The 14,828-nt window shown below is 42.9% G+C and overlaps 1 protein-coding gene across 1 annotated transcript; it reads right to left on the reverse strand.

Moving 5' to 3' along the window:
- Positions 1–2,164: 2,164 nt before the first annotated feature.
- LOC121276501 (gamma-crystallin N-like) lies at positions 2,165–10,695 on the reverse strand. The gene is made up of 4 exons (XM_041184991.1): positions 10,675–10,695; positions 5,792–6,040; positions 4,559–4,704; positions 2,165–2,300 (listed from the first exon to the last, which is right to left on the reverse strand). Exons 1-4 carry the CDS (start codon positions 10,693–10,695, stop codon positions 2,165–2,167), a joined length of 552 nt encoding a protein of 183 aa, XP_041040925.1.
- Between the last annotated feature and the right edge of the window lie 4,133 nt (positions 10,696–14,828).

The raw sequence follows: 14,828 nt of genomic DNA on the forward strand, positions 1-14,828 counted from the left end.
CTGCCTGCAAGTAGCTGTCAGGCAACAGGACTTAGGATACCCTGGCAACTGCTCTTTTCCCAGCTGCTCAATCTCTTCTCCCGAGATTATGTCCCACTGGGTTTACAAGGCCACATCCCAACATCTAATCCTAGCTTCAGGGAGCAGACAACCAGTTCAGCTTCACTGAACTGACAATTGCTCTTCACAGGCTTCTCTGAGTCCCAACTCCCAGCTTCATGCAGCCAAACAGCTGCTGCTCACTGCTGCTTAAACTGATCTGTGCCCTGTTAAACTTCACCGCAATGGATTGTAAGAGCATATAAAAAGGAGGACAGTAGTTAAAATAAACACAGGCCACTTAAAGATGGATACAGCAGAAATTATCATGGGGAATCAGGAAATGTCAGAGACATGGAACAAACGTTTTCTCTGTCTTCATGGCAGAAGACTCACATTACATATCAGAAATATAGGGTAACCAAGGGACTAATAAGAGTGAGGAACTTAAAATAATAATTAATATCAATAGAGAAAAAGTATTAGAGAAACCTAAGAAACTAAAAGCCAATAAATCCCCAGGATCTGTCAGCCTACATCCTGCAGAGAGAATGGATGTACAGGTTTTGATTTTCCAAAATTCCATGAATTCCAGAATGTTTCCAGGAGATTGGAAGTTAACAAATGCAATAGTGCTATTCAGGAAAGGGGGGAAAGAGAATGTATGGAATTGTAACTGAAGGCTATTTATCCTGACCTCAGTCATGAGGAAAATTGAAGAATTTATTTAGAATCATTGAATAGTTACAGCACAGAGGAAAACCATTCAGCCCGTTGAGTCTGCCTCAGCTCTCTTTAAGTGTAATTTAGCTAGCCTCAAAGCCCTCAAATCGTTCAGCTTCAGGTGCTCATCCAATTCTCATTTGAAAGCCACAACTGATTCTGCACCCATCACCCTCTCATGTGGTTTTAACCCAACTACTGCATAAAAAATGTTTTCTCATGTCGCCTTTGGTTCTTTTGTCAATCACCTTATAATGGTGTCCTTGGGTCCTTGAACCCTCCATCAAAGAGAACAGTTTCTCCCTATCTACTCTGCCTAGACGCCTCATGGTTTTGAACACCTCTGTCAAACCTTCTCTTCTCTAAACTAACCTCGAAACTGAAGTGTCTCATCCCTGGCACCATTCTCGTGAATCTTTTCTGCACCCTCTCTAAAGCCTCCACATCCTTCCTAAACTGCAGTGCCCAGAACTGGATGTAATTCTCAAGTTGAGGCCAAACCACTGTTTTATGAAGATTCATCATCACTTTCTTGCTTTTGTACTCTATGCCCCTATTTATAAAGTTCAGGATCCCATATGGATTTTTAACCACTTACTCAACCTTGACTGCCACCTTCAATGATTAGTGCGCATGTAACGCCAGGTATCTCTCTGTTCCTACACCCTCTTCAGAACGTTCTCTTTAGTTTATATTGCCTTCCCTCTTTCTTCCTCACAAAATGCATCACTTCACCAGTGGACACCTTCCTCCAGTTCACCACTACTCTCTTTTCTGTTACTCAACCAACTTCAGTTTTGCTGTCAAATCTACTATGTAGCACTTTATCAAACACCTTTTGGAGGTCCATGTACACCACATCAACTGTGTTATCCTCATCCCTTCTCTTTTACCTCATCAAAAAAATTCAGTCCTCGCCTCTGCATCCCACCTGAGACTTCTGTTTTATAGGATCATAGAACAGCACAGCAGAGAAATGGGAAATTGAGTCTGCAGCAGCTCTTCGAAGAGCAACCCAGATCATCCTGCTAATTTCCAATACCTCTGCAATATTTTATCTTTTGAGTACTCCCTTTTGAAAGCTACTATTGAATTTGTTTCCACCACCTCGTCAGGCAGTGCGTTCCAACCCCTAACCACTAGTCCCATCAAAAAGCTTTTCCTCATGTCCCCTCAGTGTAAAGGCAAGTTCTTACTGAGGCTGGTGTCGAGATTCTTCACCTCTCCATATGTGGCATAAAACAAGATTCCACTCTACTTGTGAGACCTATCTTCAACCCGGTGAAATAGGAAAGAATACACATGGCCATGAATGATTTTTTTTAATGGTTTTATTTATTTTGCAATTTTGAATGTTAATGGTCTAGGTTTGATCTCGACGGAACGAAACGTTTGTGGCTCGCTAGAAGTAGTTGACCACTCTTCGCAAGGACTGGATGTTTCCATTTTGTGCCTGCCACTCTGTGTGCGAGTGGTAATATCCTCGCTCCAAGACGTACATTCTACCTCGGTAGTTGGGTTCATCGTATAAAACCCAGCTGAGGATTAAAGGGCAAATAATTAAATGGCTGCAGAACCAAAAGGGTTGAATTATGATGATAGATTATATAAACAAGGTTTGCAATCATTCCTTCTGGTAAAATATTAACGGGCTTGCTGACTCATGCAAACAAACTTAAATTACCATAAACCAAAGTTGCTTAATGACACGCTCAAGCCTCTTGAGTATAGAAGATTCAGGGGGTGATCTAATTGAAGCATTTGAATGGTTAAAGGAATTGATAGTTCAGGTAGGCAGAAACTCTTTCCTCTGGTGAGGGACTCCAGAACAAGTCCAGAAAATCAAAATTTAGTCATTCAGGGGTGAGGTCAGGAAGCACTGCTACACACAAAGGGCAGTGGAAATCTGGACTCTGTCCCCAAAAGAGCTGTTGACGTTGGGGGAGGTATGAGATACGACTCAATCATGACCTAATTGAATGAGGAACAGGCTTAAGGAGCTTAATGGCCTACTCCTGTTCCCATGTTTTCAAATGCCAATAGTAATCAGGGAACTGGGGTATTGAGATTTGTTGTTGCAAAAAGACATTTTATTGGGTGAGCAACTAAATTATAATTTACTATTTCAAGATATGAGATGACTTGTAACATATCAAAAAGTGGAATTAAAAATCGTTGATAAGGGTATCAAGGGGTGGGGCAAAGGCAGGATAAATGAGTTTGAAGAGCAGATCAACCATGAGCTAACTTGATGGACTAAATGGCCACCTCCTGTTGTTATGTCCCTGTTCTAAGATGTCCCTGGAGTTTGTTGAGTTAACCCCATTTCTGCCAGGTGTGGGCACTAATAGTGGGGATGCAAGCATTTCTTAGTCCCACTCCTGTTATGTCCTGGGACAAATTGGGGGTGCTTCTGGAGCTAGTCCTTGGATACCCCATGAATTCTACCCAGCTCATTTATGATAGGCCCAACTGGGCCTACACCTGCTGAGTGCTATGGATCATGTTGGGGGTCAAGGGAAAGCCCATACAGTTTACAAGAAATTGATTCCTAAAGGCTTGTTCCAATTCAAAGAGATGGCCAGAGGGACTACAGCACAGGGGACCATTTGGCCCATCAGGTTCATGCCAGCAGGTTCTAGTAAGAAGATTCAGAAAGGGGTTTTCTACTCTTGTCTTTGGTCCGATGAGAGTCTAGGGTGACTCCAATCAGAGAAGAAGGATGGCATCTGAATTCCGTGCCTCTGCACCATGTCTACAGGCATTAAACATCCTTTCTGAGTATTTAGATGATGCTCTTGCCTGGGATTAGTGCCAGGGTCACTGCGTCATTAATCCCATGGTATTATTTTAAAGTGGGTACAGGAATAAAGATTCTGGGGCAGGTGGAGGTGGGGGGGTCGCAAATACAAATCTCTGAAGGTGGCAAGGCAAGTTGACAAAGATATGTTTTTTAAAACTACACCGGATCCTTGGCTTTAAAAGGAGTGGTATGGTGTACAAAAACAAGGAAGTTATGGCAACCCTTTATAAATTACAGGCTAGACCTCAGCTACAGTATTGTGTCAATTTCTGGCCACCAGACTTATGAATGATATTAAGGCCTCTAAGAGCATGAAGAGGAGAATTTTAAGAATGGTACCAGGATGACAGAATTCAGTTCTGCGGAGAGCCCAGAGAAGTGCTCCTCGGAACAGAGAAAGCTAAAGGGAGATTTAATAGGGGTTTTAAAATTATAATGGTTTTTATTGGGGTAGATAGGTAGAAATTGTTTCCACTGGCAGGAGGGCCTGTAACCAGAGGACACAGTTTTAAGACAATTGCCAAAAAAAACACCAAGGTGTAGATGAGAAGAAATAATTTTATTCAGTAAGTTATCTGCCTGAAACGGCGGCAGAAGTAGATTCAGTAATAGCTTTCCAAATGGGAGACATATTTAAAATTGACAAGGCTGTGAGGACAGAGTGGGATTACTTGGGCAGCCTTTTCAGAGAGCTGGCACATACATGATGAACTGAATGGCCTCCTCCTGTGCGTGATTCTATGAAGTGGCAGTCATGCCCGACTACACCTTTGCCTCTTCAATAAGATCCGCCAATTTTATTGGCTGCTGTTTTCAGGGGAGAGTGGGAGACCAACCAGAGAAAAATTTACCACCTCGAGATGACACCAGCCCATGTATTTTTGTTTTACATCTTTCAATGAATTATAAAAAGATCTTGGCTTCCAAACAAAGATTAGAGATTTAACTTACAGCAGGTAAGAGCTTCAAGCTGGCAGAGAAATCTATACTTACGCTCCATCACCATAAACTCTGATGGAATTGACACAAGTCTTGTTCCAGCCTCTACTCTGCAGGAATGGACAATCCTCACGGAACTCCATACACTGGCCATTGAAGTCGCAGTTTTCAAACAGTTCTATTCTGTAATGTTCGCCATGCTGAAACAACACATCAGAAATAAAAGGTGAGTGGGTACATCGTGTTCATTAATCCTGGGAAATCCTGGGCCCCCGCAGCTTATTGGGACCTAGGCTCAAGCAAGACAAAGATAAGAACAGGAATAGACCATTTAGCATGCCCCGGTAGAACTCTGCCATTTTGTTAGGTATGGCAGCTCATTATTTGAGGTTACAGAAATAAAAGACAATCTACATTTTACCTACTGATCAGAGTGTATTGGAAGCGTTCAGTGGGTAACAGAGTCCAGGAATCTTCAGGGACCCCTCATATCTCACGATGATAAAAAAATCATGGAGGAGGGGGAGAAACATCCTCATGTAAAATTTGTCAATCTGGTGTGGGATTAGATATGGGGAATGGGATGATGATAAGATCATAAGTAGGGGTAGGATGAGGCCATTCAGTCCATCAAGTCTGTTCTGCCATTTGATAAGGCCATGGCTGATCTGATTGTGGCCTTAACCCCGCTTTTCTGCATTTCCCCCATAGCCCTCAAGTTCCTTGTAGATCAAAAACCTGCCTAACTCAGCCTTGAATATCTTCGTTGACCCAACCTCCACCGCTCTCTGGGGGAGTGAATTCAAAAGATTACTGACCCTCTGAGAAAAGAAATTCCTCTTCATCCCTGTTTTAAATGGGAGACGCCTTATTTTTGAACAGTACCCCCTAGTTCTAGATTCCCCCATGAGAGGAAGAATCTTCCTATCAAGCTCCCTCAGAATCTTAAATGTTTCTTAGATGTGAAGTACTTGGATGAATGGGCTGAATGGCCTCTCGCAAAATCCTGAAACTCCCTATGTTTTCATCACTAGTGCGTTCACCACATGGACTGCTGTGGTTCAAGAAGACGGCTCGCCACCAACTTCTCAAGGGCATTCAAGGATTGGCAAAAATGCCACCTCCCACAGCCCTGGCCAGAGACAATCAAATCCCCAGAATGGACATCAATTAACTCATATTGCTGTATGTTCTTGCACAGAGCTTTCTCAACAGCAAGACTGTGTTGAACCCCTCCCTCACAGGCTGACAAGGCAATGGACATTCCTGCTCTTTTCTTTAACATACCATTTTCACAGGTCTGCAGGATCCCATATGGTCATTGTGGGCATTCCAGCGGAAGAAGTCAGGGTACTCTCCTCGTTCTAGGATGTATTGATGCCCTTTGAAATCAGGATGATCGTAGCAGATCCAAGCACTGCTCTCCACTCGGATGGAGTTCACTCTATTCATGAATCCCCTGTCCTGGAAGTTGTCGCAGTCTCCACATACCTCCAGCTTTTGGCCGGTGAAACATTTCCCCTCGTAGAAAATGATCTGATGGAGAGAAAGAGCACAAATGTCTCAACTAATGTTCTAGTGGCGTAGCCAATTCCTGAGTATTATGAAATCCAAAGCAAACTGGAATCTGTCAAGCTAACTCTAATACATAACGAACATATGAATTAGGAGCAGGAGTAGGCCATTTGGCCCCTTAATCCTGGTCCACCATTTAATAAGATCACGACTGATCTGATTGTGGCCTCAACTCCACAATCCGTCTACCCTCTATAACCTTTTGGCTCCCTTGTTAGTCAAGAATCTATCTACCTCTGTCTTAAAAATATTCAACGACCCTGCCTCCAACACTCTCTGGGGAAGAGAGTTCCAAAGACTCATCGCCCTCTAAGAGAAAAAATGTCTCCTCATGTCTGTCTTAAATGGGAGACCCATTATTTTTGAACTGTTCCTCTAGTCTCTCCCACACGGGAAACTCCTCTCAGCATCCACCCTTTCAAGTCCCTTCAGGGTCTTATAAGTTTCAATGAGATCACCTCTCAATCTTCTAAACTCCAGTGGATACAGACCCAACCTGTCCAACCTTTCCTCATTAGACAACTCCCCCATCCCAGGTATCAGCTGAGTGAATCTTTTCTGAACCACTTCCTAGTGCATTTATATTCTTTCTTAATTAAGGAGACTAAAACTGTACACACTGCTCCAGATGTGGTGTCACCAATGCCCTGTACAACTGTAATGAAATATCCCTACTTTTATATTCCATTTCCCTTGCAATAAACAACAAGGTTCCATTTACTTCCCTAATCACTTGCCATACCTGCATACTAATTTTTTGTGACTCATGTATCAGGACATCCATATCCCCCTGTATCGCAAAGTTCTGCAATCCCTCTCCATTTTAATAATATATCATCTTTCTATCTCTGGAGGCTGAAACCTCACCTCTAATTTTCTTAAAACATTTTGCTCTTGAAGGCACTTTTCTCAGGTATTAACAGTGAGTGTTACAGAAAAAAAGAGCCTGCATCTATATAGTGCCTTACACATCCTCAAGAAGTCCCAAATTGGATGTCAATTATAGTAAATGAAGTTGTTTTGAAGTGCATTCACTGTTGTAATGTATGAAATGCAGCAGCCAATTGCAGACAGCAAATTCCCACAAAGATCAATGTCACAGTTACAGTACTAGACAATCTGTTTGTTTTAAGCAATGTTGATTGAAGAATATATATTGGCCAGGAAACCGGGGAGAACACAGATCCTCTTCAAAGTATTGCCATGGGCGCTACCTGAGAGGACCTTCAATTTAACATCTCATCCAAAGGATAGTGCTTCCAACAATGCAGCACTCCCTCAGTTCTGCACTGAAGTATCAATCTAGATTCAGTACTCAAGTCTCTGGAATGGGACTTCAGATGTGGAAAGGAGAGCACTACCCACTGAGCCAAGGCCAACACCAGAGTGTTTAAACATTGGGAACGTCCCAAAACATTCATACATGTGGGCTTTCCGGCACCAGTTACAAAGAAGTGTTTTAAAGAATCCTGTCTGATATTTCCTTGTCCTCGTCCAAGAATACTGAAGCCGTCTTCCATCACTGCACTGAGCTCACAATAACACAATACAGTAACCTGCACCCCTGCTGTAGTCCAATTGTGTGGGCATTAGGGTTGGGCTGAACTGTGATGCTCCTGTGGTTGAATAGGTCACTCATGAAAAAGGCTACCTCGGTGGTAGGATGGAGCACATTCAGCAATCACGAGAGAGAAGCAGCTCAGAGCTAAGGTTGAAACATTGGATGGAATGGGCCTAAGTATACATTGTCCATATTCGGCCAACTTGGGACCTCACTGCCATGAGCTTGTCCTCCAATCCCACACTGCTGTTTATGTCAAACTGAAAGGGATAACGCAGTCAGGATGGAGAGCTTAAAACTCAAAGGAGAAAATAATCTGCAGTCAGTTTTGGCTGAGTTCTGACAAACAAAACAGGCTGACATCAAAGTGGGGGGAAAGATCATAAGATGTAGGAGCAGAAGTAGGCCATTTGGCCCATCAAGTCTGATCCACCATTCAATGAGATCATGGCTGATCTGCTAACCCTCAACTCCACTTTCTTGCCTTTTCTCCAATAATCCTTGATTCCTTTACTGATTAAAAATCTGTTTGTCTCAGCCTTGAATATACTTAACGACCCAGCCTCTACAGCCTCTGTGGTAAAGAATTCCACAGATTGACTACCCTCCGAGAGAAGAAATTCCTCCTCACCTCTGTTTTAAATGGGCACCTCCTTACTCTGAGATTAAGAACTCTGTTCCTAGACTCTCCCACAAGGGGAAACAACCTCTCAGCACCTACCCTGTCAAGCCTCCTAAGAATCTTATATGTTTCAATAAGGTCACCTCTCATTCTTCTAAGTTCCAATGAGTACAGGCCCAACCTACTCAACCTCTCCTCATAAGGAAATCCCTCCATACCCGGAATCAACCTAGTGAACCTTCTCTGGACTGCCTCCAATGCCAGCATATCTTTCCTTAGATAAGGGGACCAAAACTGTTCAGAGTATTCTGGGTGTGGTCTAACTAGTGCCTTGTATAGTTTTAGCAAGACTTCCCTATTTTTATATTCCATTCCCTTTGAAACAAAGGCCGGCATTCCATTTGCCTTCCCTATTACTTGTTGAACTTTTATATTAGCTTTTTGGGATTCATGCACTAGGACCCCCAAATCCCACTGTGCTGCAGCCTTCTGCAGTCTTTCTCCATTTAAACAATATTCAGCTCCTTTAGTCTTCCTGCATAAGCGCATAAACTCACATATTTCCACATTATATTCCATCTGCCAAGTTTTTGCCCACTCACTTAACCTGTCTATATCCCTCTGTAGGCTCCTTGTGTCATCCTTACCACTTGCCTTCCACCTATTTTTGTCTCATCCGCAAACTTGGCGATAGTACATTCACTTCCCACATCAAAGTCATATATATATATATATATATATATATATAGTAAATACCTGAGGCCCCAGCATTGATCCCTGTGCCACTCCACTAGTTACAGGTTGCCATCCCAAAAATGCCCCCCTAATCCCAAATCTCTGTCTTCTATTAGTTAGCCCCTACCCATGCTAATATACTACCCCGAACACCATAGGCTCTTATCTTATTAAGTAGCCTTATGAGTGGTACCTTATTGGACGCCTTTTGTAAATCCAAATATATTACATCTTCTGGTTCCCCTTTATCTATCCTGCTTGTTACCTCCCCCAAAGAATTCTAATATATTTGTTAGGCATGATTTCCTCTTCATGAAGCCATGCCAACTCTGCATAATTATATTATGCATTTCTAAATGCCCTGCTATTACATCCTTTATAACAGACTCTAACATTTTCCCAATGACAGATGTTAAGCTAACTGGCCTATAGTTACCTGTTTTTTGTCTCCCTTTTTGAATAAGGGTGTTACATTGGCAGTTTTCCAATCCTCTGGAACTTTTCCAGAATCTAAGAATTCTTGGAAGATCGCTACCAGTGCATCCACTATCTCTGTAGCTACTTCCTTTAATATCCTAGGATGCAACCCATCAGGGTCCAGAGGACTTATCGGCCTTTAGCCTGACCTCCCCTCACCCCACCATTAGCTCTGCCAATGAGAGAAGAGGAGAAGAAAAAGTAAGAATATTGGGTGGAATCCTAAGAGACAAAGAAAATAATTTATACAACAGCTGAAAGAATCTGGGAAGTCCCATTAACCCCACATTGTTAACATTTGAATATACATTCATGATTAATAGCAAGCTGAAGTTAAGCTTCTTAATAACAGAATGAGCATTTCTGCCAGGATTTGCTTTATAATTACAGTCAATTGCTATGATTGATTTGCCTCAAATACTACATCATTGAACTTTTCACTGTAACAAACTGATGTGCAAATCTGAAACATGGGAACAAATCGGGCACAAGCTTCGTATGTAGGGAAGTTCGTGAGGAACAGCAGTCACTTCCTGAAATAGTTAACTAATTCCACTCAGCAACAGCTGAGGAGCATTATAAAGGAAGACTATCACCCCATTGCCCCAAGCTTCTGTTCATCTAACCATCACCATCCTCTTTAGCCCTGGTGATGTCCTGGACTGTGGCAGCCTCACCCTTTGCACAGGTTCTGAATCGAAAACACAAATCTATATCAGCTTTGCTGTTAAACAAAGAAAGTGAGTATCTTGCATTTACATAACGCTTTTCACGACTTCAGCTAATGAAGTACTTTTGAAGTGCAGCCACTGTGGAAAGGTAGGAGACACGGCAGCCATTTTCACACTCAACAAGGTCCCATAAACCATGATGTGTTAATGACCAGTTTAGCGATGCTGGTTGAGGAATAAATATTGGCCAGGACTCCGGGGAGAGCTCCCCTGATTTTCTTCGAAATAGTGCCACGGGATCCTTTACATCCACCTGAGAGCTTTGATGGGGCCCTCGGTTTAACCTCTCATCGAAAAGATGGTGCCTCCAACAGTGCAACACGCCTTTGGTACTGCACCGGGAAACGTCAGTCCAGATTTTTGTGCCCAAGCCTCTGGAGTGGGACTTGACAGGGAGTAGCCTGTAATTGTAAACAGCATGATTTTTTTTCTTTTTAAAAAAAGGAAGGTAAAATAGTTGGCTGCTTACCTTTCCAGAGTACTGGGACATATTGCTGCTGGATTGTGTCCAACCAAGCTAAATGCCAGAATGCTTTTGACACCAGGGAATAATTGGACACCCCAATATATACCTCTGGGGCTGGGAGGAATCCATCTCTCGCGAGGATTCCTCATCAATAGAACTGCAAAGCAGGGCTGAAAAGATTTTGCTTCTCTCACCAAACCATTTGGAATGCATTTTGCTGACCCAGAGCTTTCATAGCTGTTGCAGGCGGTTCAACAAAAGGTTTGCTCAAGGGAGAGGATTATCAAGGATTAGCCCCCTTTATTCAATGTCTTTAATCTGCTGGCGAGAGCTGGGGTTGGACTGACTCAGGAGGGTATTGGCAGATGTCAGAATTTGAAAGAGTAAGTGTAATCTGTGTGTTCAGTAAAGGACAGGATGATAATGTCAGTGGAGTTTGTACATCAGAGGTCAGTTTGTCAAATACTCACCACGCACTGCTCTTTCAAACCTCCCTGGTGCTGCATAGAGGCGTAGTCATCAAAAATGGATCCAAAGGCGGGAGCGCTGGGAGGGATAATTGAAAGCTTGGTCAAGGTGGTGGCTCCAAACTTCTGCACTTGCCATCATTAGGCCCAGTTTATCGGCGGTTAATGTGGATGAGCTTTCATTCACCTTCGGTGGGGAAGTGCACCATTTTATGACAGTATGCGGAACACATCGGGAGCCAATCCACCGTCCGGGGCACAAGCATGTTGGAGGGGAAAAAAAATACACCGACCTTCCAGGAAAACTCCGGCTCCTGAATGGAAGCTGGAAAACCTGGAGAAAACAGGAGACAACTTCAACTCGAAACAATATCAAATTTTTCTCCTAAAACAAATCTTGCACTTATGCTGCATCATGCACAACATCAGGACACCCCAAAGCGCTTTACAGCCAATGAAGTAGTTTTGACGTAAAATAGAAGCAAACTACTGTGGATGCTGGCGATCTGAAATAAAAATAGAAAGTACTGGAAAAACTCAGCCGGTTTGGCAGAATCTGTGGGGACAGAAATAGGGTTAATTTTTCGAGTCCAATATGACTCTTCTTCAGAGCTGAAGAGAGGTAGAAACATGATGGGTTTATAGCTGTTGACATGTGGGGGGACAGAGTGGAGCAGGTAGAGCAAATAGAAGGTCAGGGATAGGTTGGAGGTCAGGAGAGATTAAATAACAAAGACGTCATGGACACATGACAATGGGAGCAGTAATTAAGTAGTTTTGACATGTAGTCACTGCTGTAAGGTAGGACAGGTAATGGTGAAATTCCTCTTTTTTTGGTGAAGCTACTTCGTTCTCTTCCTCTTTTTTTCATGCTAAGTGACTTCCTCAGTTGAGGGCATTGTGGGGTTGGATGATCTGCTCCCAATCTCTGCTAACATCGCTGCAAAACTGTCTGTGATACATGTCCAGCAGCAGCAATTAGAGGCTCTTTGAACTCTAGCAACTCCTCCCTGAGAGAGAGCATCTGATCTCCCACAAGTGACAACATTTCAAAAGGACTTCATTGGCATTAAAGCACTTTGCAACATCCTGCAGCTATATAAATGCACGTTTTCTCTTTAAGAACATAAGAAAGAAGAGCAAGAGGAGGCTATTTGGCCCCTCTTGCTGCTCCAGTATTTAATACAATCATGCCTGATCTTTTACCTCATCTTCACTTTCCCTCACTATATCCATATCCGTTAATACCCCTAGTGCTCCAAAAAATCTATCAACAACAGCTTATATTTATATAGCACCTTTAACTTAATAAAACATTTCAAGGCACTTCACAGGAGCATTATAAACAATATTTGACACCAAGCCACATAAGGAGATGCTAGGTCAGATAACCAAAAGCTTGGTCAAAGAGGTAGGATTTAAGGAGTGTCTTGAAGGAGGAAAGTGAGGTAGAGAGGCAGAGAGATGTAAGGAGTATATTCCAGAGCTTAGGGCCTCAGCAACTGAAGGCACAGCCGCCAGTGGTGGAACAATTAAAATCAGGAATGCATAAGAAGCCAGAATCGGAGGAGCTCAGGTATCTGGGAGGGTTGTACGGCTGGACGAGATTATAGAGATAGGGAGAGGTGAGGCCATGGAGGGTTTGGAAAGCAGGAATGAGAATTTTAAAATCGAGACATTGCTTGACTGGGAGCCAGTGTAGGTCAGTGAGCACATGGGGATACAGGGCTTACTGCAAGTTATGTCACAGGCAGGAACATTTTGGATGGCCTCATGTTTACAAAGGGTAGAATGAGGGAAACCAGCCAAGAGTGCATTGGAGTAGTCGGGTCTAAAGGTAATGAAGGAATGAATGAGGGTTTCAGTAACAGATGAGCTGAGACAAAGGCGGAAACAGGCAGTCTTAGTGATTTGTGGTCAGTAGCTCATTTTGGGGTAATTTTATTTTATTCTTTCATGGGATGTGGAATTTGCTGGAAAGGCCAGCGTTTGCTGCCCATCCCTAATTGCCCTTGAACTGAGTGGCTTGCCACACCATTTCAGAGGGCAGTTAAGAGTCAACCACATTGCTGTGAGTCTGGAGTCATATGTAGGTCAGGAGATTGCCTTCCCTAAAGGGGCATTAGCAAACCAAATAAGCTTTTATGACAATGGTTTCATGGTCACTGCTACTGAGGCTAGTTTTTCAATTCTAGATTATTAGTTGAATTTAAATTTCACTGGCTGCCATTGTGGGATTTGAACCCATGTCTGCAGAATTCCAGGAAAGGTGAGCCTGGATTTGGGAGAAGACAGCACATTCAAGAACTTAGGATCGGAAAGGGAGGTTGGAGGTGGGATGGTAGTTTGCAAGGACGGAGAGGCCAAGAATTTCTTTTGAGGAGAGGGTTGATGACAGCAGATTTAAAGGAGGGTGAGTCAACATCTGAAGAGAGAATAGTTTACAATATTGGCCAACATGGGGACCAGAAGGGGAAGTTGGATGATCAGCGGTTTGGTGGGAATAGGATCGAGAGAACAGGTGGTGGATCTCATGGACAAGATGATCTCAGAGAGGGCATGAGGGGAAATAGGAGAGAAACTAGAGAAAGTTATGAGCTCAGCGGCAGGGCAAAGCAGCATTGGAGGAAGTTTGGCCAGGTGGGCTAGTGGAAGGGACCAACATGGCAGAAGCAGCTGATCGGAATGGTCTCAATCTTAGTGACAAAGAAGCACTTGAGCTCCTCACACATTGTTGGAGGCGAAGGTGGAGCTGACGGGGGAGAGTGGTTGTTATGAACTTGATGTACCGGACAGGTTTCTTACTTGAAACAGATAACTCTATTACAGATCTCTTTTGGAAGCTATATGCTTGAGCCAGGTCCACAACTAGAAAATTCCGACCCTAAAATTACCTGTGCTTAGGGTTTATTCGTCAGAACAATCACATGACCTCTATAAAGGCAGTAGGAAAAGTTAGATCTACAATCACTACAATTCCTCCCGCTTTAGTTTTTTTACATTTCCTATTTGCAAAGAATATTTTAACCCACAACATAAACATATATACACAGCTTATGCGATTAAAGATTAAGTCTCTGAGATGGTTTGCTAATTCAGTTAGAGAAGCATAGCTCTACCGCTTGACATTCTCCTACTGGATCGACATGATCAGGGACATCCTCAGAAAGTGGCAGTTCAGAATTAGGTAATTCAACAGAGGCATCAGGTATGTCTATTCTAGATCAATCTGTCACCACAGGGATTAAAGGCTCAACATCAATTACAGGTGGAATAGTTGGTTGTTGGAATGTCTCTCCTTAGATGATCCATAATCTGGTCTTTCATTTCCACTTGGAATGGCAAGAGTCCAATTTCAGTGACAATTATACCAGGAACCCAACTAGGACCATTTCCAAAATTCCGCATGAAAACTGTATCTCCCACAGTAAATCTTTGAGCTTTGCTATGAATATCACAATTCAATTTTTAACTACTCTGATTCTTTTCCGCCTTCCCCTCTAAGTTTGGAAACACCAGACTTAACCTTGTATGAAGGCGCTGTTTCGTCAGTAATTCAGACGGTGTTGAAGCCGTAGTTGCATGAGGAGTCGTACGATAATTGAGAAGAAAACGTGAAAGTCGAGTTTCTAAAGTACCTTCTGTAATTTCTTCATTTCTGATTTGAAAGTTTGCACTGCTCTTTCAGAT

Source organism: Carcharodon carcharias, chromosome 3 (assembly GCF_017639515.1).
Source record: "Carcharodon carcharias isolate sCarCar2 chromosome 3, sCarCar2.pri, whole genome shotgun sequence".
NCBI classification, from domain to species: domain Eukaryota; kingdom Metazoa; phylum Chordata; class Chondrichthyes; order Lamniformes; family Lamnidae; genus Carcharodon; species Carcharodon carcharias.

Bases quoted from the DNA above. Each gene is read 5' to 3' on its own strand.
- LOC121276501 (XM_041184991.1), bottom strand. From the start codon at position 10,695: ATGTCCCAGTACTCTGGAAAG. The intron at 6,041-10,674 runs GTAAGCAGCCAA...TCTCTCCATCAG, and splicing joins TGTCCCAGTACTCTGGAAAG to ATCATTTTCTACGAGGGGAA. The intron at 2,301-4,558 runs GTAAGTATAGAT...TTTAATCCTCAG, and splicing joins AGAGTTTATGGTGATGGAGC to CTGGGTTTTATACGATGAAC.